Source organism: Engraulis encrasicolus, chromosome 2 (assembly GCF_034702125.1).
Source record: "Engraulis encrasicolus isolate BLACKSEA-1 chromosome 2, IST_EnEncr_1.0, whole genome shotgun sequence".
NCBI lineage: Eukaryota > Metazoa > Chordata > Actinopteri > Clupeiformes > Engraulidae > Engraulis > Engraulis encrasicolus.
Genome location: NC_085858.1, coordinates 40,929,320 through 40,953,716, shown reverse-complemented (window position 1 = coordinate 40,953,716; position 24,397 = coordinate 40,929,320). Strand labels below are relative to the sequence as shown.

At 41.3% G+C, this 24,397-nt stretch overlaps 1 protein-coding gene across 1 annotated transcript in view; it reads left to right on the top strand.

Moving 5' to 3' along the window:
* Positions 1-19,347, top strand: part of LOC134439026 (uncharacterized) — a 156,962-nt gene extending 137,615 nt beyond the window's left edge. Inside the window, exons 34-42 of the mRNA XM_063188831.1 lie at positions 8,840-9,033; positions 10,162-10,373; positions 11,460-11,531; positions 14,085-14,359; positions 16,074-16,204; positions 16,476-16,702; positions 17,153-17,310; positions 18,195-18,298; positions 18,857-19,347. Coding sequence (XP_063044901.1) covers positions 8,840-9,033; positions 10,162-10,373; positions 11,460-11,531; positions 14,085-14,359; positions 16,074-16,204; positions 16,476-16,702; positions 17,153-17,310; positions 18,195-18,298; positions 18,857-19,155 — 1,672 coding nt within the window. The 3' untranslated portion in view covers positions 19,156-19,347. The remainder of the gene's footprint in view (positions 1-8,839; positions 9,034-10,161; positions 10,374-11,459; positions 11,532-14,084; positions 14,360-16,073; positions 16,205-16,475; positions 16,703-17,152; positions 17,311-18,194; positions 18,299-18,856) is intronic.
* Positions 19,348-24,397: the final 5,050 nt, after the last annotated feature.

The window sequence follows — 24,397 nt, the reverse complement described above, 5'->3', positions numbered from 1 at the left end:
TGGCGAGGGTTCAGACGTTTGGCTTGCTGGAGATATTCAAGGTTCTTGTGGTCCGTCCACACAAGAAACGGGTGCTGCGCTCCCTCCAGCCAGTGCCTCCTTTCATCCAATGCCATTTTCACTGCCAGCAGCTCACGATCTCCAACATCATAACGGGACTCTGTAGGACTGAGGCGACGAGAGAAGAACGAACAAGGATGCAGTTTCCCGTTGGAGCGTTGGGAGAGGACAGCGCCGACTCCTACATTGGATGCATCCACTTCCACAATAAAGGGCTGGGACGGATCAGGGAGGACCAGCACAGGGGCAGAGGAAAAACAATGCTTGAGATCCTGGAATGCTTGGTCTGCCTTGGGTGTCCAAAAGAATGGGGCACTGGTCTTCCTGGCGAGAGCTGAGATCGGTGCGGCCACTGAGCTGAAGTTCCAAATGAATTTGCGGTAAAAGTTTGCAAAGCCAAGGAACTGTTGAACTCCTTTCACGGATGTTGGTGTTGGCCAATCCCGCACAGCACTAGTTTTGCTTGGATCCATCTGGACCTGGCCATGTCTTAGGATGAAGCCCAGGAAAGAGGCCTCAGAGACATGGAACTCACATTTTTGAGCTTTCACGTAAAGGTGGTTTTTCAGCAGCCTTTGTAGGACGGTTCGCACGTGGTGTTGATGCTCTTGCAAGGACTTTGAAAAGATTAAATTGTCGTCCAAATAGACAAAAACAAAACAGTTGATCATGTCCCTGAGCACATCATTAATGAGGGCCTGAAAGACAGCTGGGGTGTTGGTTAATCCAAAAGGCATGACCTGGTATTCGTAGTGCCCAGATGGAGTGTTAAAGGCTGTCTTCCATTCATCACCTTGCCTAATGCGAACAAGGTGGTAGGCGTTTCGCAAGTCCAACTTCGAGAAGACAGAGACACCCTGGAGTAGGTCGAAGGTGGTGGATATCAGCGGTAGTGGGTAGCGATTGCGGATAGTGATTTTGTTAAGGCCCCGGTAATCGATGCAAGGTCGCAGCCCACCATCCTTCTTGCCAAGAAAAAAGAAGCCAGCGCCAGCAGGTGATGTAGACGGCCTGATGAATCCTGACGCCAGAGCATCCTCGATATATTCCTCCATAGCCTTGTGCTCTGGCAGAGAGAGGGAGAAGAGTCGTCCCCGAGGAGGAGACGTGCCTGGAAGTAGGTCGATGGCACAATCGTAGTGCCTATGAGGAGGAAGAGAAGATGCTCTATTCTTACTGAAGACCTCTTTCAAATCCCAGTACTCGGAGGGAACTTGGGACAACTCGGTGGGATCCAGAGACTCGGTAGGCGACACTGAAGGATTTGAAAAGAGGCAGGTGGCGTGTCAGGTAGGAACCCATTCCAGGACTTTGCCAGTTACCCAATCGATGTGTGGGTTGTGACGGGTAAGCCAGGGGGTGCCAAGGACCACAGGAAACTCAGGGGAGTGAATGAGATGCAGTGAGATATCTTCTTGGTGGGCTTCAAACTGGAGACGAATAGGAGAGGTTGCATGACTGACTTTGCCGTTTCCCAGGGGCTGGCCATCCAGAGCAGACACTGAGAGGGGTAGCTTGAGGGGAACAAGAGGAATTTTGAGTTTGAGGGCAAAGTCAGAGTCAATAAAATTCCCTGCAGCACCAGAGTCAACAAGGGCTTGACAGGTGTTCACCCCAAGAGATGGTAATGGGAAGAAAGACTCCTTGGCCAGGTGGACTCCAAGTTGGAGGGACAATCCACAGATGCTAGTCCATCTTTAACTGGGTCTGACAGACCATGGTGGAAGGCAGACACCAATGCTGGCTCGTTCCATCCACTTACAGCAGACAGTGTTCGGAAGGCGATGGCATCATCTTTGCTGCAACGTGCTGGGGAGGAAGCATCAGGAAGAGAGATGCTGGACGCCTTGACAGACTGGTGAGGAAGGCGGGATCAGTGGTGGGCATGGAACTGGAGACACTTACCTCAATAACCGAGAGCAGAACACTGAGCAGACTAGATTCTATTATGGACAATCAGCATCACCCCCTTAACGCCACCTTCACTAACCAACTGAGTCTGTTCAGCCACAGACTCCGTGCTTTCACCTGCAGGACTGACAGACTAAGGAAGTCCTTTGTCCCATGGGCAATTCAGCTATTTAACAACACACAGAAGGACACTAAGAAGAACATCATCATAGGGGACTGGACTGCCTGAGATGCCAGAGCTGGCCCAGCCCGGGAAACCTCTTGGTGTGTGTGTGTGTGTGTGTGTGTGTGTGTGTGTGTGTGTGTGTGTGTGTGTGTGTGTGTGTGTGTGTGTGTGTGTGTGTGTGTGTGTGTGTGTGTGTGTGTGCTGTCCAATAACTGCACTAAGGAATTTTTGACCCTTGACCACTGGACATACTTGTTTCTCCTGCTTACCACAAGCAAAGACTGTGATCTGTCGGAGCTGGCCCAGTTACTGGGGAACCTCTTTGTGTGTGTGTGTGTGTGTGTGTGTGTGTGTGTGTGTGTGTGTGTGTGTGTGTGTGTGTGTGTGTGTGTGTGTGTGTGTGTGTGTGTGTGTGTGTTTGCCTAATACACTTACCTGTACTTTACTGTGACATTGTAAGAATTTTCAACCCCTATCATACTCTGTACACTGCCTACTTCTACATAATATACTATAGCACACTTGTTCCAGGTCATGTTAAGATTGTCTCCCTTAACTGACAGAGTATGTTTTTTTTCTGCAATGGTCTATCCCAACTCACAGAATGTCTTTTTGCACAATCACTTTTTCTACATTTATTATATCTACTATTTTATCTTATTTCCCCCGCCCTGATGACTATTCCTGTGTTATTTTTGTCTTGAAATGTCCATGTGGGCTTTTGTGTATTTGTGTAATTATGTAAGCTACGGATTTCCCCCTGGGGATCAATAAAGTTACTCTACTCTACTCTACTCTACACTAGTCTTACCCTGCTGGATGGACATCAGCTTCTTGGCTGCATCTTCACTAGCAACTGATTAGTCAAATACTCTAATCATGTCTTCTGTGAATTTGTTGAAGTCTGAGCATTCTGGACCCTGCCGCTGCCAGACAGACAGAGGTCGCCCAGGCTCGGACTTTGTCCACGAGTAGTGTTATCACATAGGCAATCCTGGCTCGATCATTGGTATAGGTGGCTGGCTGCAGTTCGAATGTGAGCTGACATTGAGTGAAGAATTCCCGGCACTCACCCTGTTTGCCATCATATCGCTGTGGTGCTGGGAGGCGAGGTTGCCGATGTGGGTCCGAGGCCGAAGGATCTATGGCTTGGGCAGGGTGAACAGCAGGAATGGCAGGCTGTACTGGAGGGTCCACAGGAGGCTGGGTTGGAGGAACTGCAACAGGCTGGACTAGAAGAGCTTGCAGAGGAGCTGTGGTGAGGCCCTGAAGAGCTGTGGCAATTTGTTGTAGCATTTCTTCATGTCGTGTCAAAGCGTGTTGCTGGTTGGTTAACGCTTGGCCATGTGTGTCCATAGTAGATCCAAAGCTGTTGAGAGTTGCCATCAGCTTCTGGAAGTCCGAAAGCTGGCTGGGTGGAAGATTCTCTGCTGGGTCGGTCATGACGGAGTCTTTCTGTTAGGGTCGACTCGGGATTGAACCCGGGTCGCTGGCTTGGCAGGCCGGTGTGCTACCACTATGCTACAGTTCAGATGACTTATAAAGACCCAAGTGCAGAGGTTCCAAAAAGCAGAAGTTCCAAACAAAAAATGAAGTTCTCTCTTTATTTTTTCCAAAGCTCAGAGGATCCACAAAAAACTCAGAAGATTCAGAATTGCAGGTCAGAGGCATTCAGCATGAAAAAGAAACAAAAATCCAGGATTAGCAAAAATAGCAAGAATGGCAAAAATGCTTGATAAACACAAAAGCTCTTCAAAAGTTCAACGGTTCAAAAAGTAAGAGCGTCAAAATCCCAAAAGCAAAAAGTCTCAAAAAAGTTCAAGAGGGAAAGTTCAAAATAGCTCACCAGCAATGTGGACACAAGACAAAGACTCCGTGACAAACAACCAAAAACAGGGCTTAAATAACCAGACTAATTGTTCACATGACAAACACAAATGGCAGCAGGTGGTAGTGGAACAAAAAATGGAGGGAAAACTAAATGAAAAGGCGGGGCAGGATCACATGACAGAAGATAAGGCACATGTCAAACGAAAACAAACGCACAATCAAAACAAAGGGAAATGACAGGTGTCCCACAGCGATCCCTAGTGGCCAGAAGCGCCATGGCACCTAACACACTCATCTGTAGAGTTAAATACAGTGCTGAACGGTATAAATGGGTTTTAAACAGCATGAAAAGCCACTCATGCATTATATTTTGAAGGGAGATCTTCGATTACTGCCACATAGTAAGGTCAAATTGCATTCTCTACTATGTTTTAACAGTTTGGCTCCATCATCAGGACCAGCAGGTGATAAAATAGTGGGCTTTTGGTCAAGACCTGTCACACTGTAAGCACTACAGAAAGGAAAACATGGCAAAACATGACAAGGAATACACCCACCATTTAAGCTGGTGAAATCATGTCCAAGATAGGAATTAACACTGTTTTTTATATAAAATCATCTCATCGGTTAATGTTTTTAACTGTTAAGTGTTGTCTTTTGTTTTGTTTTTAGTCTTCCTCGACATTTGCTGCCTTTTATTGTCCCCCTCCCAACTCTTTTGAGACGTGTTGTTTTTACATATTCATGAATATCCCCCAAAACAATAATTTTGGTCAGTTTCGATGGCTGATATGTTTCTTTGTGCCGTTCACCATCTAATGTAAGAATCAGACGTTTTGAAAATGTCAGTATTTTGTTATTATTCACAATTTACCTTGTGTCCCAACTTCTATGGAGTTGGGGTTTGTAGAACCCTTTTTTAGAAAAAGGGTCTTATGTTCCCCGCTTCCATACAAAGACAGGGGAACATAGGACCCGGGGAACATAGGACCCGGGGAACATAGGACCCGGGGAACATAGGTACGCTCCCCCAGGCCCCAAACAGAATGTGATCAACATTTCAGGTTTAGAGATGAACCAAACCGAGATGGACGTATTGAGTAAGGGTCTATCTTTTTGTCCCACCAACACCGTAAACCCATTCAAACTTAAAGTGGACAGTTCAAGTTCATTCGTTCTCTACACTTAAAGCACTTCTTCTCCCTCAAGCCAAACGCAAACACAGTTATGCGTAATTCTGAGCCAGCATCAATTCCTACAGAAGCCACACCTTTTGAACCGAAATCCATCTTTATACCTCACTAGAACCAGAACCCCTCTATTATAAAAGAAAGAAAGAAAGTGACTTTTCCAAAATATGCAATAAACCACAACGCAAAAGAGGAAACCTGTCAACAATGGAAACCAAATGCCTTAACCAACTGGAAAAGAGAGATGACCTCGTCATTCGCCCTGCGGACAAGGGTGGATCCGGCCAAAGAACTACTGTATATGATGAGGTATAATGTCGCAGTTGAATGATAAGACGCACTACACGCTGCTCTCCAAAAATCCACTTGAACAATACAAAAAAACAATTGACCAACTAGTGACAACAGCGCACTCCAGAGGTTGGATTACGGAAAGAGAAAGAGACTTCCTAACTGTGAAACATCCCATTTGCCCTGTTTTTTATGGACTTCCTAAAATCCATAAAGGTCTCAAGAATCCCCCCCTCAGAGCAATTGGTATCCAGTATAGGCTGCCTTACCGAACCATGTCCCAATACTTAGACTTCTTCCTAAAAAAGTATATGACAGAACTCCCATCTTACCTCAGTGACATGACGCACATCTTAAAAATGTTGGACTCTTTTAAATGTGAGTACATGCTGGTGACTTGTGATGTTCAGAGCCTTTACACATGTATTCCACATACAGCTGGCATCGAGGCTCTTACACACTATTTCAACACCAGCCCCCGTGATGTAGTACCCCCCAATTCGTTTCTTTTGACACTTGCAGAAGTAATTTTAATGTAGTGGGCGAGACCGTTACAGGAAGTAGTTCGACTACGCCACCCCCGGGGGTGGAGCCCCCGGAGGAAATGAATTAGGGGTAGTTACAGATACCCCGGACCAACACACAGTGTACCCGCACAATAGATTACCGGCAAACACAGGTTCGTGCACAATGGAGGCAGAGACAGTGGTGACAATTAATAATTCAAATCTTTATTATTATTTTCAGTATAAAAATAGGTTGGTCACTCTTTGCAATAAATATAAAAAGTTACTCACAATTGATAAAGTGCAGGGGTGGGCGTGCTGCCACCACACCCGCGGATCTGTAAACACCTGCCCCAAAGTATGTTCGCTAGTTCACAATAAACAACACACCTGGTAGGCCCAAGGCCTTAGAACCCACACTCAGGTTGTCAGACTGTGCCACTAGGGGCTGGCACGGCTAACACAATAGGGCAAATGGCACACCTCAGGATTAACAAAAGAAAAAGTAAAGAAATAGTTCACAACAAACAGAAATAATTCACGGCAAACAGAAACCACAAGAAATCATAGCAAACCATGCAAAATAAATCAAAATCCAATTAACACATGCAGTTAAATAAGAAATTAGATAATTGAATGAAATAATGAAAAAAAAAGGAAATTAGGCACAGCAAACGAAAGAAAACGAAAATCAAAACATGAGGTAAACCAACCCCAGAGACTCAGCTCAGTGCAGTCCCCTAGGTATCCCCACACACACACTCACACGCACCAACGTACACACACGCACACACACTGTGGAATGGCTCACCACCAGCTCACACCGAGCCGAGCGCCCACACACACACACACACACACAAACGTCCAATTTCCAGAGGCCGGAGCCGCAGCCGAGATACGGGTTCCCGGCTTCCAGAGGCACCACACAACCGGGGCTAAAAGTCGCCGCTCGTGCACCTAAACGCGTGGTGTGTCTGACCACGGCCACACGGATACAACCCGGAGATGAGGGTGCACCGATGCGCGATTCTCACAGTCGGAGTGCCAATACAGAGGTACACGGCCGAGGCGCCGGTAGCGACCACACGCGGCGTGCAGGAGACGGGAAATGCGCAAGGTAACCGTTGGTATTGTCCACCGAAGTCCTTGCCAGTGGAGAAGCAAGAGATCACTCTAGCCAAGTAAGAGACGCCAAGTTGGAATCACAACGAGGACAAGAAATGGTCCACATCTCCTAGATCTGAACTGGACACCGCACTCCTCTCGACGGCGAGGGGAGAAGCAACCACAGCATTCGCCGGTGGCGATGAAACGCGCAAAGGGGGACTTTGCAGGCTTACCGAATACTAGCCACTGGCAGTGTTTATGAAGAGACTTCCCATAAGCCTCTACGAGCGGCGTGGTGACGTGTGCCGCAGCGTCAGACTTTCCCTTAAAGGAGCAGCGCTCCACTACATTAACCAACATTTATTTTCAATACACCAGTGCATACTATCTTCAGGAACAAGGGGCAGTATGGGGAGTTGTTTTGCAAAGTCATATGCATGCTTAGTGATGGGATTTTTGGAAGAATGATTTATTTTCAACCCACAAAATGACGTTTTTTTGTCTTCTGTCCCCCTATATCGCAGATTTGTGGATGATGTGGTGTTTTTTTGGACTGGCAGTGAAAGCCAACATAGTAACTTTATGGAGTACATCAATAACACCACCCCTTTCCTCATATTCACCTGTGAACACTCAACTGAAAAAAATCGACTTCCTTGATCTCCCCATACTGAAAAACATCAATGGAGAGCTAGAAACCACTATTTACCGGAAGCCTCTTAGCAGAAACACGCTCCTTAGAGCAAACAGCCACCACCTCAAAAAACTCCAATTGGCCTGTTTCTGCGATTGAAAAGGAATTGTACAAACGAAGCCGACTTTGAAAACAACACAAACCCTCCAAAAACAGCTAACTTGGCTATCATCTCCACCTGAAGGATTTTACAGATGCGGCCGCTGTACGCACTGCTCCAATTCCAGTGACACTAAACACTTCTTCCACCCACACACAGGTAAACGTTTGAAAATCAACACTTTCACGACAACACGACACATGCTGTGTATATACTGAAATGCCCATGTGGATTCATTTATGTGGGACAAACGAAGCGGTCTCTCAAACTGAGAATAGCTGAGCACAAAGCCGCCATAAGGAACAAAAATATGGACTATGCCATTGCGCGGCATTACATCCAAGCCAACCATGGTTCATGCGCAACTTTGAAATTTTGGGGCATTGACAAAATTACACCTCCTCCAAGAGGTGGGGACTTGGTAAAACTACTACTCAAACGTGAAGCATATTGGATACAGTGGAGCCTAATGGTCTCAATGAGGAATTATGCCTTTCATGCTTTCTTTGAGTTTACTATGAATGTTTGTATATTTCACTTTGGTGTATGGTGTTTTGTTTCTTCTTTTTTTTTTCATTTTTACATTTATTTTAAAATTTATTTCACAGAACTAGACAGATGTCATGTCAGATCATTTCATGAGTGCCCTTACTGGCTAATTGCTTTTGACCCACCCCTCACTAGTAACCAATGTGGGTGTTAGAAGGAGGGAATGATGCCTTTATTTTCTGGTCAGTGATGTCAGTATGGTTTGCCTCTGAAGAAGACGCACACTGCGTGGAAACGTCAGTCATTGTGTTTGCACCACAATAAAATAACTAAAAATTATCTGAGTGCTCCAGTCATCCCTGGCCTAGTCTTTTCGAAGTGGACCAGTTTATTCTCCATTGTATACCGTCCTGGACTGGACGCACGAGGAATGTTAGAGCGCAAGTGACTTTTACAACTTCAAGTTAATATATTGTCATTTGCTTGTGTTTCCAGGGCATCAACCAATTGTGATATGTTTATATTAACAAAGGACTGCTTGGATGACGTTGTCAGATACTATCCAGAAGTGTTAGCTGACATGCATCGGGCTGCTGAAAGAAAACTTCTAGAACTATTGCCACGGGTTGCTACGCCCAGAAGAAAAAAGTATTATTCATCAACGCTTAAATTGCCAAGAGACAACGGATGTAAGTTTGTTTATCTATTAATTCGCTAACATCCATCAAGCAACATTTGTTCATTTGTTTGCTTGAAAGCAAGATCACACAATTGCCTCGTTTACATGACACTGAAATGAACTTGCTTGTTTTTTTGTGATATTATCTTGAGCTATTATGGGATTCCGAAAGAAGTACATGAAATAACCGTTACGAGAAAGAAAGAAAAAAAACAAGAGCTGTACCCCCTGCCAGGGCCCGCATTCTTGTTTGTCAAAGTTCAGCACTCCCTGGGTTGCTTAACCAAGCAGGGGGTATAGTAGGAAGCTGATTTAGTAGTAAGTTTAGGAGTCAATGCCTGGGGAGTAAAAACAATGTGTTTATAACTCAAGGAGCGGTGGAAAATCAACACATTTCCAGAAATGGTCGACTCACTGTTTCTTTAAACTCTGTTTGTAGTATAAGCCCTTAGGCTTGGGCAACCTTCCAGTCAAAGTAATGAAGGCAGTTTTTCTGTTATGGCTGGAATGGACTACAGAAGCAGGCTTTCACGCTCTGGAAGTTTGAAAATCCCATAGACTCCAAAGTTAATCAGACAATTTTCACATTTCACATTAACATACTTACAGCTTGGTTCAAAGATTTTTCGTCTGTCAATTGTGTTGATATCAACGACAATCATACACTTTCCATTGTGCACATACCAAAGTGTGAGTTTTACAAACGGTTTGGAGCATAGAACTTTGGCAGTGCACTGCTGACGTGACAGTAGCAATCTCGCTCTCCAGACATTGAAACACCTGGGAGATTGGATTTTCAGTATCTGGTACAGTATTTGCACCCATATTTGTAACTGGTGTGAGCAGGATGATAGGCAATGATGCCCGGCTGCGCTAAAATGGCAGCCCCTTGAGGTCAAAAATTGGCCTCATTCTGCTCTGATAAAAGTGTATGGGTGACATTACGGATGCTTTGTCCATTTATCATAAATTCTATGAGACCAACTCTTATATTTCATATGCATTGGGGCGGGGGGGTGTATAATTCCGTAATGACTTACAGATTCCTCGTGAACAAGAAATGGATAAGGCTTAGCAAATGTAGGAATGCCTAACAAGTCATTAATGTAGACGTGCTGTATGTATGTTTGCATTGCAGATTTTAGGCTTTACAAGAAGTTATTGCAAGAGGACCACAAAAAGAAACAAAAAAGACATGCATACTTCAAGGACGCATACAGCGGCACCTTTTTTGAGAGACTAATTAATTGTCACAACTCTACTATGGACCCTGACAACCTAATCCGCATCATCATCCAGTACACATCATGTGTGTCCATCATTGCAGCTTTTTTAATCATGATAACAATGGTAGGTGCAATAAAACCATCTGCATTGTTTATTTACATTTTGTTCTTGATCATCACAAGCCATATGGTCAACGCACAGTTGCATTACTCAACTTCTGTGGTAAAAGCTCAGAAGAGATCACAGTTGTGTCACAACCATAGAAATATACTAGCAAACAGAATCAGAAAACTTTAAAGGTTGAGTATGTCATTTTAGTCATTTATTTTCTGAATGCATGCTGCCCATTCACACATTTAATCTTTTCATAGCTAGAAACTATTTAGTATTTAGTCTGACCAAAGTATATTAACTTCCACAGTTTAAGATTCCTGGAAATTCAAAATAGCAGACACGGAGAAGATCCACCATTTTATACATTAAAAGTGTAATTTTACCAATCACAATGAATACAAAGACATTGATGATGGTGGTAGAAGAAAAAGATAACTTTTGTGAATGGGCAGCCTAAATTTTGGAAATAGACTACTGAAAAATTACATGTGCTATTTTAAATGACGGGGCCAAGCAGAAAAAGTTTTCAAATCACTGGTCTAATGTTTATTATCAGTTTTGATAGTAAACATTTGAAACTCCTGATGGAGAGATGGCTCATCTGACAATGCATTCCACTGTGTAGTGGCTTTAAAAGAAGATTGTCAGAAAGTTGTGGGCCTGACCATGTAGGATATTAAACATTACATTACATTACATTGCGCTTAGCAGACGCTTTCATATATTCAAAGCGACTTACAACTATTACTTTCAGGGTATTGGTTACAGTCCAAGACACAAGATTGAGAAAAGGCTGCAAGTTTGAGAAAAATCTGTTAAAATAGCACTTCATCCACACATTGATGGCTTCACTCCTAAACCATATTTTTTTTACTCCTAAAGAGGGGGAGGGAGAGAGAGAAATCACTGCATCGACGAAAAGCTCCTGCTGTGTGCGATTTTCATTATAGTGCCTAAAACAGCAGATAAGACTATTAACAAGCTTTTATTTGTGATTATGTTCATCTTATTTTGTGATAGTTTCCCATTTACCTTTGTACTGTGTTCTAAATTGTGTAATTAATAAGCTGATATGTATGTTGTGTTTTCTTTTAGCACAGCACTCACTCGTTTCAGTTTGTCACCTATAATTTTGCCATGGTTGTTGAATACATTCAGCTCATTGAGGTAAGTGTAAAAGTTTTTTACTTGCAGTTAGAAGAGTTACGTTATAGGCAACTGGACTTTTTTGTTGTTGCTTTGAGACATTTTGTCTATTTCTCAAACAGACTTCCTCAGTTTTAAATCTGATGCAGGAATGTGAGAATTAAATGTACTTTAAGGGGCTTTTGTGCCTTTATTGAGATTGAAAACTATGCCTTCACTGGAGACAGTGAAGATTGTGGACAGGAAAGTAGTGGGGGAGAGAGAGATGTGGTACGGTTGGGAAATGATCCAGGCCGCATTTGAACCTGGGTCTCCATTAACTTTGTACGGTGCATTAGCACAATCTGCCAGAGCACCCCCAAGAGATATGATTTATCTCCGGAGAAAGAACCTCTTAGGGCCAAAACATACCAAGGCGGAACGGAACAGTCGCGGGACGAACGCGGTCTTTCTGCTTAGTTTTGTCCGGCATGTTTTTCTCTACCTTTCACACTGACAGCGTCGGCGTGCGCGGCCAGTCCTGTTCAAAACCCTCCCCACAGCCAAAGCTAGCATGCTACTTTGCCATTCATTTGAATGAGACACCGCCGGTCACCGGCGTGAAAAATACGCTCGAGTTCTATTTTCCAAATGCAGCGCGGCGCGGAGCCGGCTCGCGCGCCGCTGACGCTCGACTACCGCCGGTTGGTGTGTAAGGACAGATATGTTTCAATGTATTTTCACCGACGCCGGTAAAAAACGCGGCCGTTCCGCGACGCTTTACCGCCCTGGTGTGTAAGACCCCTTAGGCCAACCTATTTCTCCATAACAATGGTTATGTCTCAGGCTGTACATTACACTGTATGCAAGTCGTTTTCATTATGCAGCTATCTCAAGAACATCTCACCAGCCCATATGAGTCTTTGGGTCAACATGCTACATGTAGAGAGGCTCCCATCACTGGTCACTGAAATCATGATCTGCCGATCATTGGTGATCACAGAAAGAATAGGAATCTTTCCTAGCCTTCTTCTTGCAGAGGGTGCACCATTTGTGGAAATGAATCAAGTACATCAAGTATTAGTTATCTATGTTGTCAAGTTTTTGTACACTATTAATGGTTATAATTTGCATATGCAGTCTTTCAAATGGTAAATAAAGGTATTTACCTGTATCTTTCAAATGGAAAATGTATTTGCCATTCCATCATTTAGACTGTAAATGTAGTTGGTACAGTAATTATTCAATATAACCTAATATGACATACCGGTAGATTGTTGCAGAAATTGCTTATTGCTTAAATTATATTTTTGGCCATCAAGGTGTTTCAGCAACGAAAAACGAATCAGTTGGCTTTTGAAAGTCATAACTTTCAAAGCAATAACCTTGACATCCTTGTCCTTGTACCTTACTACCATATGATGAGGCAGCCATTGGTTTTGTAAGCATTTGTAAACATTATCAGCCGATCATGATCGGTAGCCTATTGATCAGAGCATCTCTACAACATACTTACAGATATTCCTGCACACCAAAAGTGTTTTCAGCACCACCGCTTCCTGGCAGACCATTCTGAGGCATATTTACAGTAAAAAGTGGCAAAAGAAGCCCACACTGATTTAAGTACAATATGCTTGCTGTTTTCCCCATGTTACATAGAAAAAATAGAAAGCCTTTTATTGTCATTATATTCAGTGCAATGAGATTTCATAATGTGGCTGATACATGGTGTAGCACAGTGTTTCTCAACTGGTACGTTCACAGGAGTTCTGGGTGGGTTGCGGAGCTGTGGTGTAAAACATTTATTAATTCACTCTTGTATTGCACAAAAAGGCGACAAGATGTAGTATTAAATGAATTACTGTCATATCGAAGAGAGGATTAAACATTGTCAACTCCTCTCCAATAGTTGAGAGACATGTAGCCATTGTATGTCACCGTAAAAGATCGACAGAGTCTCAAAGGTTCAGGGTTCCCACTGGTGCTTGAATTTCAATTAAGCGTTTTCAAGGTTGTGAAAAAGCTCGAATTTTTGGTGCAGTGTTTAAAAATGCTTGAAATTTTTCAAAGTCAATAAGTCAAACTCAATAAACCAAATAATAAACATAAATTGTTAAGGTACATACAAAATCTGAGGGAGTGAGAGGTCAGATGGGATCTTAAAAACACTTTTTGTCTGGGGGAGGACCCCAACACCCCCCTCCCACTCTGTTTCCCATGACCATCATCCTGACATGGCCAAACACAACTAGTAGGCGCCCTATTTAAAGGTGCTGGAAAACTGAAAATGTGATGCTTGAAGGTGCTTGAAAAGTGCTTGAATTTATTCATGAAAAAGTGGTGGGAACACTGGAGGTTGCAGAGCCATGAGCTATTACATAGCTCAGGTTATAAAGTATGGTAAAGCCTACATTACTTACTTCTTTATAGCAGCTTGTGCATGCCGTGATGCATGGCCAATCACAATTCAGGTGTTTTTGGGTTACTGTGTAGACAGGGACGGTCAGTGACACATTTTCTATTTGCATGCAATGATTTTATTGTGATTAATTTTTCCCAGTGTTTTAACGCAACATTCTTATTCTCTCTTTTCAGGTCTTTTTAAAGTTCCATATTTCTTATTATGATCAAAAAGGAACCTACATCTCAGACTACAAATCTGTGTCTCAGAACTATTTGTTCAAAAAAATGGGCTTCTTCTTTGACATGCTGTGCTCTTTCCCATATGGACTGACCGTCCTTCATATGGTCTATGGACGTCCACCAGATATATTTTTAAAATTATTTTCATCAGTCCGCTTGGTGCATTCAGTGAGAATCCTCTCTGCATATAATATCATAAGAAATGAAGAAAAATCCATCACTAGCAAGTATGTATGCAGTCCTGTATTTTTCACACTTAACAACATAATTAAGTTGGCTTGTGCCAGCAAGTCCCACTTATTGTAATCCTTCAGTCCTGTTTCTTAAGGGGGCTTGCCTAGCTAGGCAAGATGTTAAAACATTGATTGCGTGTCCGTACCTCACATCATTTTGTACATTATTTCGGGACATTATTTTGTCCCCATTGAAAATAATGGTGCAATGTTCAGGCTGATGATGTCACCCACTCTAGACAGTGAGAACAAGACATCCGCGGATGTCGGCAAGCGATTAGAGGCTTTTTTGTATGAGCCGCCCATTGACTATCCATGCTATGTTCATGTGAAATTGGGTTTGGGGGAGGTTTGTGTCGGAAGCGAAAGTGCTCCGCAGTGCTGTCGGAGCCAATGTGCGGAGGCCCTTAAGTGGACCAGCCTGTTGGCCAATCTACTTTAATTGCACATTGCACCAGTGAGGTGAAGTGTGAAGGTTCAATTAGCAGGGTAAGAGCACAATTTTGCTAAATAATTTGGGTGACATATCAGAGTTAATAAAAATGAATTCTTGGTGCGCATGTTGCTGGTGTATTTTTGACAAAGCGTCACATTAACAGGCAATTATTACATTATCAGGTTACCCTCAGGTTTTGCACATTCCATTCTGCAAACACAGCAATACAGTGTAAAACTAAACTGCCTTTCTGCAGAGAAAATGTTATTAATATGCTTGCTCATGCATCTACACAGACAGGACTGCCCTACACATGCACAAACACAAGAGAGAAAGATCTGTGTGTGTGTGTGTGTGTGTGTGTGTGTGTGTGTGTGTGTGTGTGTGTGTGTGTGTGTGTGTGTGTGTGTGTGTGTGCGCTTGCGTGCGTGCGTGCGTGCGTGCGTGCGTGAGAGGTGTGTGTGTGTGTGTGCATGCTTGTATGGGGATGTTTCAGGTGCCTTTCAGCCATGGCTGGGTAGGGAGAGGTAAGGGTGGGATTTGAACCTGCAACCCTCTGACAAACCAAATCCATATTGTTAAGACCGCCTGGCTTGAGGCGGCCCAAACATAAACGGGAGACCACACCGCAGTGTCAAATTTACATGATATATTTATTTTGTACAAGTTTGTCTCAACATCAGCAAGAGCTCCGGGGATTACGACCAGCTACGCGCAGGGAGAGAGAGAATGAACCCAGGAAGACCAGCCCACTTATTTGGATCGTAATTAGCCACCTGGCTCTCCGGCATCCAGCCTCTGTTAAAGTGAAACACCTGAAGAAGGGTGGAGCACACAGATTAATCTTGTCGGAATAACAGCCATTCCTAACAATACCCATATGCTAAATAGTTCAGTCAAAGAATTGACATCTTCCATGTCTTTCCATGACCTGTTAACCCAACAATTCCTAAATGAAACACCATAGGGATTTTTAAAATGCCCTCTTTCAAAGAGTTGGCTAATGATTTTTACAGTTTACAGTCAAAGCCGAGACCACTCTGACAATGTTTTTACCTACAGTAGTTGATAGGTGAAGCGGTTTATTTCATTTTATATAAAAGAAAAACGAGGAACGGTTACTCCTCACTCTAACTGCTAGAGCGTGTGACATAATCATCCTGAACATTCTACTATTCTGATGCTATATGTTAAGTAGGTAGTTCTACTCTTTTTCCGCTGTGAAGTAATGACTGCCATGAATGTTTACTGTGCTCAATGTTTCTTTTCCAGCTTGCTACTAATAAGGAGCATGAAGTTTTCAGCACAAGGCTGTATATTTATTTACATTGTAAGCAGTGTATTTGTGGCCATGTGTGACACAGGAGAGTATGAGGAGGACACTTTTCTTGGTGATCACAAACGTAAGTGTGATTTCAAGAAGCAAGGAGCAAACGATAATCTAAATTGAGATAGAATAAGTCTCCAAAATTGTATCTGTTCTTTTGACTATTACAGTTCAAGGAAATTTCAGTTCAAGGAAATATTACAAAGACCAACTTGCCTACTGCTCCTTTAATATCCTACAGTAGTGTATTGCAGGGATTTAGTCAGAAACATATGTAAACCTTATAGTATACCATTTATCTCAGGAAGAAAACTGATTATGATTCTTACTGTGTCATTTCATTCCAGATCGGACGTCTAAAAGTGATTGGTTTATGTATGGATTATACTGGGCAATGGCATCATACTCAACGACTGGTTATGGTGATTTCCATGCTTATAGAATCTATGAAATGTTATTCAGCATTCTGGTGATGATTCTATCAAAGATTCATTTGATCTGGCACATGGGCGTTCTCTCATCGTCTCAGGCAAATCAGCAAACACTCCAGGTTGATTTTGAAAGCAAACTGACGGTAATAATATAAGATTTTTTTTAAGACTTATTTTTTTGTGGTCTTTTTAGTATAACTACATATATCAACAGTGTGTCTACGGTGCATTGGGAATATAATGGTTTGGCTCTGACTGCCACAGCTGTTCAGAGACTGTTCAGAATTCTAAAAGAAGGATGTGCACTATATTGTGCCCCAGTAAAACGCTATTCACCAATTTTGTGTTGAATTAGAAAAAAAGGTAGATGTACAGTAGGTCTATGAACACACCAGTCTGTCTGCTGCCACGCAGTGGGCACATACACAGCAAAGCCAATTTACAAGCATCCTATTATGATGAAAGAGGAATCAGTTTTACAGACATTTCATGGACACTAAGATGTAGTACGCTATTTCAATATGCTGGAATGAATAAATAATCTGTAATGATCTGAAATTAATAACTAACTAAAACTTATTTCAATCTTTCAGGCTGTTGAGACTTTTATGGAAGATTCAAACCTTCCCACAGCCATAGAAAATCGGGTGACCCATTTCTACAACTACATTTGGACACGCACTAAAGGAATCAAAGCAGAAGTTTTGTTTGATGATATTCCTTTATCTATAAAAACAGATATTCTCTCAAGGTTTGTTTGATAACTTGGTTGTATAACAACATCTACTGGGAGCATAATTGTTTTATTTGTGGATTTAAAAAAGCAACACTCATGGAGTTACAATCGAAGTGTTATGTATTTTAAAGGTAGAGTCTGTACGTTTTTAATAGTTTTTCCCAGATTTTACGCTGACCATTCACAAATTTGATATTTTTCATTATACTACCACCTTCAATTTTTAAGTTTTAATTATGGCTTTGAAATGTACATTATTCATAAATGAATAGGTGGATCTGCTCCATTTAAATCTGCCATTGTAAATTAACAGTCATGCAGAGTGTCAGCTCGGTCTCGGTCCGCTTGTTTGGTTTGGACCAGAGTTCGGTCTGAACCAACGAAAATGTGGTCCGTTTGGACGTTTAGTTCAGACCAAAGGGGGTAGGTGTGAATACGCCCTAAGACACAGGCGTAAAGTGAGCTGCACTTTTCGGCTCAGCCCTTCCGAGATCTAAGCTATTCTAATGGGGACAGATTTTGTTAACATTTTTTTGATTTTGTTTATGTTTTTTTAAAATGTAAACAAACACCTGCCCCCATTAGAATGACCAGGATCTCAGAAAAGGCTGAAGAAGAAAAAAAATCTCAGGTACGGACAAATCCAGGGTAGTGTGAGCATTACAACTGCATGTTGATGTTGATATTGTGGCTCCACTACGACCCAGCGTGAGAATGGGCTCTACAGAGCTACGACTAGGATCAGTTACATTTCATTGTAGTGAACAAAACAATACTGATTATGAACACAAAAATGTTAGGCATGCAGGGCATTCTTTGATCAAGATGTATAATTTCCCATGTCATGTGTTTTTTCTGGGTATAGTTAATAGATTAATAGAATATTTGTTTATTTGCAGAGTATGTGTTCCTCTACTGAAGAAGCAACAGTTGTTTGCTCATCTCTCAGAAACCTTTCTACGTCATCTTTCAACGAAAATGCAATTGACAAGCTACACTGCTGGTAGGCATTACCAATTCATTTTGTTTACTACAGCACCCATTCATGTTTTGGTCACTTTACTGTCTTCAGTGGTGGACGAAGTAAAAGTAAAAGTACTTTTGTGGTGTAATTACGACAGTAGCACATGATATTACATAGCTGTTACACCGTTTACTCCATTTTACCTACCTATTCAGATAGACTTTGTTATTACTGAAAAACAATAAAAACCTAACAAGGACCCACCACAAACTCAACCCAACCCGTGCAGAATCAGCTTATCGTAAGACAAGTAAATTGGTCTACTTTTTACTTAGATAAGTTACCTGTGTTGGAAAGAAACTGTGTTTCTTTTTTTACTTTTACTTTCACTTTGTCCACCACTGACTGTCTTATTGATGTAGGTCATTGTCATCTGTTGATAAAGATTTGACATGACCATGGGTGTTTAACTTACTTACTCCAGATGACTGTTAATAAAAGGTGGGTAAACTTCTGACTGAGAACTTACTTATCCATAAACATTGAACAGAAAAAGTAACAAAGTTCTGTTTTCCCAATTCTTGTTTTCCATTCCAGGGGAGAATGTAAAGAAAAGAGGAGACGTTGGCGACAGGATGTGGTTGATCTTGTATGGTAGAGTAAAGGTTTTCGGTCCTGGAGAAAACCCGAAGATCCATTTAGTGACTACTGGACAGATCTTGGGACTCCACCTTTTGTTTGGACGTCATCTCTGTGGCCTTACTGCAACTGCTTTAAACTATGTTGATGTATTTCATCTTACCAAAATAGACTTTGATATTGTATGCTCATACTACCCTACTGTTAAAAAAAGACTTTTTAAGAGAATTACTAATTTTGCCAGTGTTCCTTTGTAATACAGTTACGTATGAATAATATAATTATTTTATTGACATTTTATGACCTAGGTGAAGGCCTATGAAATATTTTTGAGACATGTGAAAGAAAATAAATTAGTTTTTATACACTTGTATTTTACTGGCCTGAAAGCTGACCATGAGAAAAGAGCATGTGAGAAAATGTCAAAAATAAAGGATTGGATTTGGTGATGTTTTTGTTTGTTTGCATCTTGAACATATTCCTACCAGTGTGCAGTGTTCCTTGTACTTAACTGATCTTCAGTAGAAGACATTGTTAAAATGATATTTAACATTTGAAACTATATGGGTAAAGTATGGATTTTAATTCATTTCTTTGTTTTATTAGGCTACCTCTTAAATTATTTTTTGAAATGGTAGAATAGGCCTATACCTGAATTTCACAGCAGTCACTTTCACAAGTGATAGTCAGTGTTTCATGATTCAGGTTCATGTCACATGCAAACACATTTTTAGGATTTTCTGTGGGGATATGCTGGTTTTTTTGTTATTCCTCTTCAGTTTAGACTTCAGACAGCGGACTGCATGTCACAAAAGGCCTACTTACTTGGAATTCCCTTTGCGGAGAGAGCACATTGGCCACCGGGTGGCAGTGAGCAGCTTCAGATAATTTCATAGGGAGAAAACGTCCAGAAATCTGTAATCAATTTGGTTGATTCATATCTTCCTGAATCTCGCAAGGAAGCAGGAGGACCACTTGACGACATACAAACCAGGGTGTGTCGTACTAATTTACGATGTCTGGCTTCTGTCTGCACATTCTGCGTATGATTTGGTAAATTTTAAGCTACTGCTGGGAGATGTTTTCACTGACAGGCCACGCTTATTATGAGGCAGTCATGGGTAAACGGTTAGGGCATCAGACTTGTAGCCCAAAGGTTGCCGGTTCGACTACCAACCCACCAGGTTGGTGGGGGGAGTAATTAAACAGTGCTCTCCCCCATCCTCCTCCATGACTGAAGTACCTTGAGCATGGTAGGCCGCTGCACTGCTCCCTTGGAGCGCCATTTAGAGCTGACCCCTTGCACGGGTGAGGCATAAATGCAATTTCGTTGTGTGCAATGTTCACTTGTGTGCTGTGGAGTGCTGTGTCACAATGTCAATGGGAGTTGGAGTTTTCCAATTCTGCAAACAACAAACTCATAATGCATATAATGATGGATGATGCACCTGCCACCAGACTTAGAAGTGGAGATGAGGTTTTGGTGAAGGTGTGGTTCTCATGTTCACCAAACATGACATTGTGTGTTCCTCCAAACAATTCAACTTTGGTTTCAACTTTGATCTACAGAGTATTTAGCAGTAATTCTGTGAAGCATATAAATGCCTTAGCGCAAACCTCAAAGGTGCAGCAATATTTGTTTTGACAAAAAGCCCATCATTTTTAGATTGGCAGAATGAACCCCATTCTAGGTTATTCTTGGTCACATCTCCACTGTTAAAGTGATACTGTCCCATTTTTGGAAATAAGCTCATATTACACCTTCCCTTGAGTTAAATAATAGGGTTTTACCATTCTCCTGTACTTTCAACCGTTTTCTGGTTATGGCAGTGCAAATGTTACCTCCAAGCTAGCAGTTAACATTGAGTCCTATGAGACCAGTTAGCCGCCAGCCGGCCAACTGCTAGCATGGGGGTAAAATTTGCACTGCCATACCCGGGCCTTTTCAGAATTGCGGGTACATTTGGTGTCCCATGCAAAAAAATGTTAATTATAATAATCTTTCCAGAATTTACTTTCAATATTATCACTAAATAGACTGTATGTTCACTGGGCACAATGTTTGGTGTACATTTTATGCACAATTTATTTGTTAAATATTCATTCAATGATTCCAACACCCCCCAAAATCATCAAAATCGCCTGTCCCACTATAGAGATTCACATGTTCAACTTGAATAAACATAACATAATTCAGTAGAATTTGCAGATTTTTTTATGATAAATCTATAAATATTTATATAATCTGTTGCAGAGAATGTTTTTTTCCTCTAACACAGCTGATCTTGATATTTAAAAAATAAATAATTTACCTGTCCCAGGGGTTTGTCAACTCTGTTACGTCTGGCATAAAACAACATAAAAAATAACCTATAGCATTTATATAAAACCATGTAACCTGCACCAAATGGTGTCATTTCCTTTTCTTCACTTCCTTGGAGGTGAACTATGGTATGTTTAACTTTCTCTCCTAATAATTTGTGCTAAATGTTGAGAACACACCAAGAGTATATTTATTGTGCGTCAACTCTGTTACTATGATTCTGTAGTAAACTTCATTAAAGTGTGTCTGTAGTTATGATGTGTGGTATCTAGTTAGATATAGCACATGGAGTAAAATCACAAAATAATGAAAAAAATCAACTCTGTTATCGTCAACTCTGTTACAATTTGCCAGTGTTGCCAGATTGGGCGGTTACCCGCCCAATTGGGGTGCTTAGCATGACCATCTGCGGGTAAAAATGGTTAAGAAAAATCTTTGTATTGCCTCAGAAATCAACACTTTGTTGAAATTGGGAAGAATTTAGAATTTCGTTTTTTGAGCACTGTTTGGGCTGGAAATGGTCAGACAAATCTGGCAACACAATATCAGAGCTTGACAGTGTCAACCTCTGTTATGTTTGTCCCGTCAACTCTGTTACAAAAGTTTGTTTTTGCTTAAAAACAGATCATTAAATATGTGTTCTTGTTAATACATACACCAGAAGCAGTGCCATAACTAACTAACTCATTACATGAAATTTCAAAGCATTTAACAGATTTTTAAAGCTATTTATGGAGAAAATGTAAACACTCCTGGCAACTTTTCAGTGAAACGTCTCAATGTTTTAACTCCTGAAAAAAAGAATATTTATCATAGAAAACTCAAAGTTAAATAAATGGATATATGGACAAATACTCTGTCAGGGAACACATAATTTTAACATGTAGGCTATTGCATTTAGTTGATATTTACCCTAATTTGCCCGTAACACAGTTGACAGAATGTACCCATAGTTCTCTGATTTTTAGATAAAATAATAAAAACCATACATGTTTAAGCTTGGCAAATACTGGAAGTGTACAATTGAAAGTATGTTCTTTGAGAATTGATAAAAAGTTTCACAGAAATAAAACATTTTATTTTACTTTTGTCAAAACCTGAAATGTACCCACAATTCTGAAATGACCCACCCAGAAAACGGTTGAAAGTACAGGAGAACAGTAAAAGCCTATTATTTAACTCAGGGGGAGGTGTAAAATAAGCTTATTTCCAAAAATGGGACAGTATCACTTTAAGTGTGGTGATGGGGGCACCATTATATCCGGCTACCTTGCTGCCTCAGGCTCTTGTCAATTTGCTATTATTAGTGGAGCAATGAACTCTGAAGTTTATTGAGATATTTTACAGAAAACAAATGTGAGGTAGGCCTAGTCTGTCACACAGTTGAAACACAAGAGAATGGGTGCTGAAATTGGACAACAACCCGTATTTTAGAAGCAAATCGACTTTAGAATGGCTTCATATAACAATGAAATACACATTCTGGAATAGCTCAAGAAGTCAAGAAAGCTGTTCATTCCAGACATCCCGGAAGCCTTGCTGAAGAGGGCCAGTTTTGTAAAGAAGAGGGAGACAAGGCTACATCCAGATTGTTTTGTTAATCTGGTCTGCAACTACAGGACACATCTGGTTAACCCTGTGAAACCTGAACCATGAAAGCAATGAGAGAAAATTCTAATTTTTTGGAATTTGCTTCAATATTGGTCCCTTATAAGAAATGTAAAAAAAAAATTCAAAATTTTGTTAAGGTCGCTGAGATATTTAATGCATCATATATGATGCATCAGGCTTTTAATGAATGAAAATTCCAATTTCATGACCATTGAAAAATGACTTTTAATGCATTTACAACTTTTTTTTAATTTAAAAAAGTTGTCAGACAATTTTATTTGAGGATTATCTTTAAATATTTAGTGAGATCCTGCCATTTTTTTAAGCCTATCCTTGTTTTAGCAGGACCATATTTTACATTTCCCACAGCCTGGTTGGGTAATTTTTTTAAATCTATGTAAAAACATACCTGATCGAATGCTCAACAACCTATTTATGAGTGTAATATAGATCATTATTCATTTTTGATGTGTAATTTGAATATATGGGTCCATTACTACAATTGGACCATTTCTCCATTCACTTCAATGCATTTTTTACGAGATCATAATTTCAACATTTTGCATTACATTTTCAAAATTGCAAGTAAAACCTGTTTCTTAAGGCAATATCTTTGTCTTGAAGTAAAACAACTTGTGTGTTTTGTTAAACGATCGTCGTGGTGTGCTTTGTAAGTTTCCCTATGGAGCAAATGCATTGATGGCTGACTTCCTGCCACCGCCGGATGGTGCTTATATGTCTCTTATTATATGGTTGTGACGTCATCTGTCGAATGCTCCATTCATTTCAACGGGGCTCCCCAACGTTCGGACGTCTGTTATTTTTCGATAACGGACGGGTTGGTCTATAACAGACCGCTGTCAATGGCAACAAGACTTTTCACTGCTAAAGCGACTTTTCAACAAGACTCTAATCAGCTGCTGTGATAGACAGCACCCGTTGTCCTGGCTACCGCTGTCAATGGCAACAAGACGTTCACTGCTAAAGCCACTGGCTTGTATACAAGTCAGTGGCTAAAGCGAATGTTTCATATCACTCCGCAGGGGGTCGGTCTTTTGTCACTCTAATCAGCTGCTGTGATAGACAACACCTGTTGTCCTGGCTAGCCTACCTAGCTGTTGCCTAGCGGTGTTCCACAACAGCACTGGTTTGTTTTGCGCAGCAACAATTTTAACATTAAATAGGTCTAAAGCAATGTTCCCGCATGTGTGAATCATTTAAGTATATCCATATAATAAGCGGGTTAACTTTCGGCGAGTTGGTCGCTTTGTGGAATAGCAGCACTTCAGAGAGAACAAGACCCCTCCGCTCCGCGTCTAAAGATTTTCTCTGTCGTGCTGCTATTCCACGGTAGCGACCTTCTCGCCGAACGTTAACCCTTACATCAGTTTTAGCACGATCTCTCTGCAACACGGTGTAAAAATATAAACTCTTCCTTGCTTAATTGCACAAAGCAAGTGTTCAAATTAAAGGATGTAGAGTTATATTTCGGAAATTTGTACACAAACCTTATGCAATTTGACGAAATCTCAGCGTCGGTCAGGGAAACCGCTTCTACCCCATTT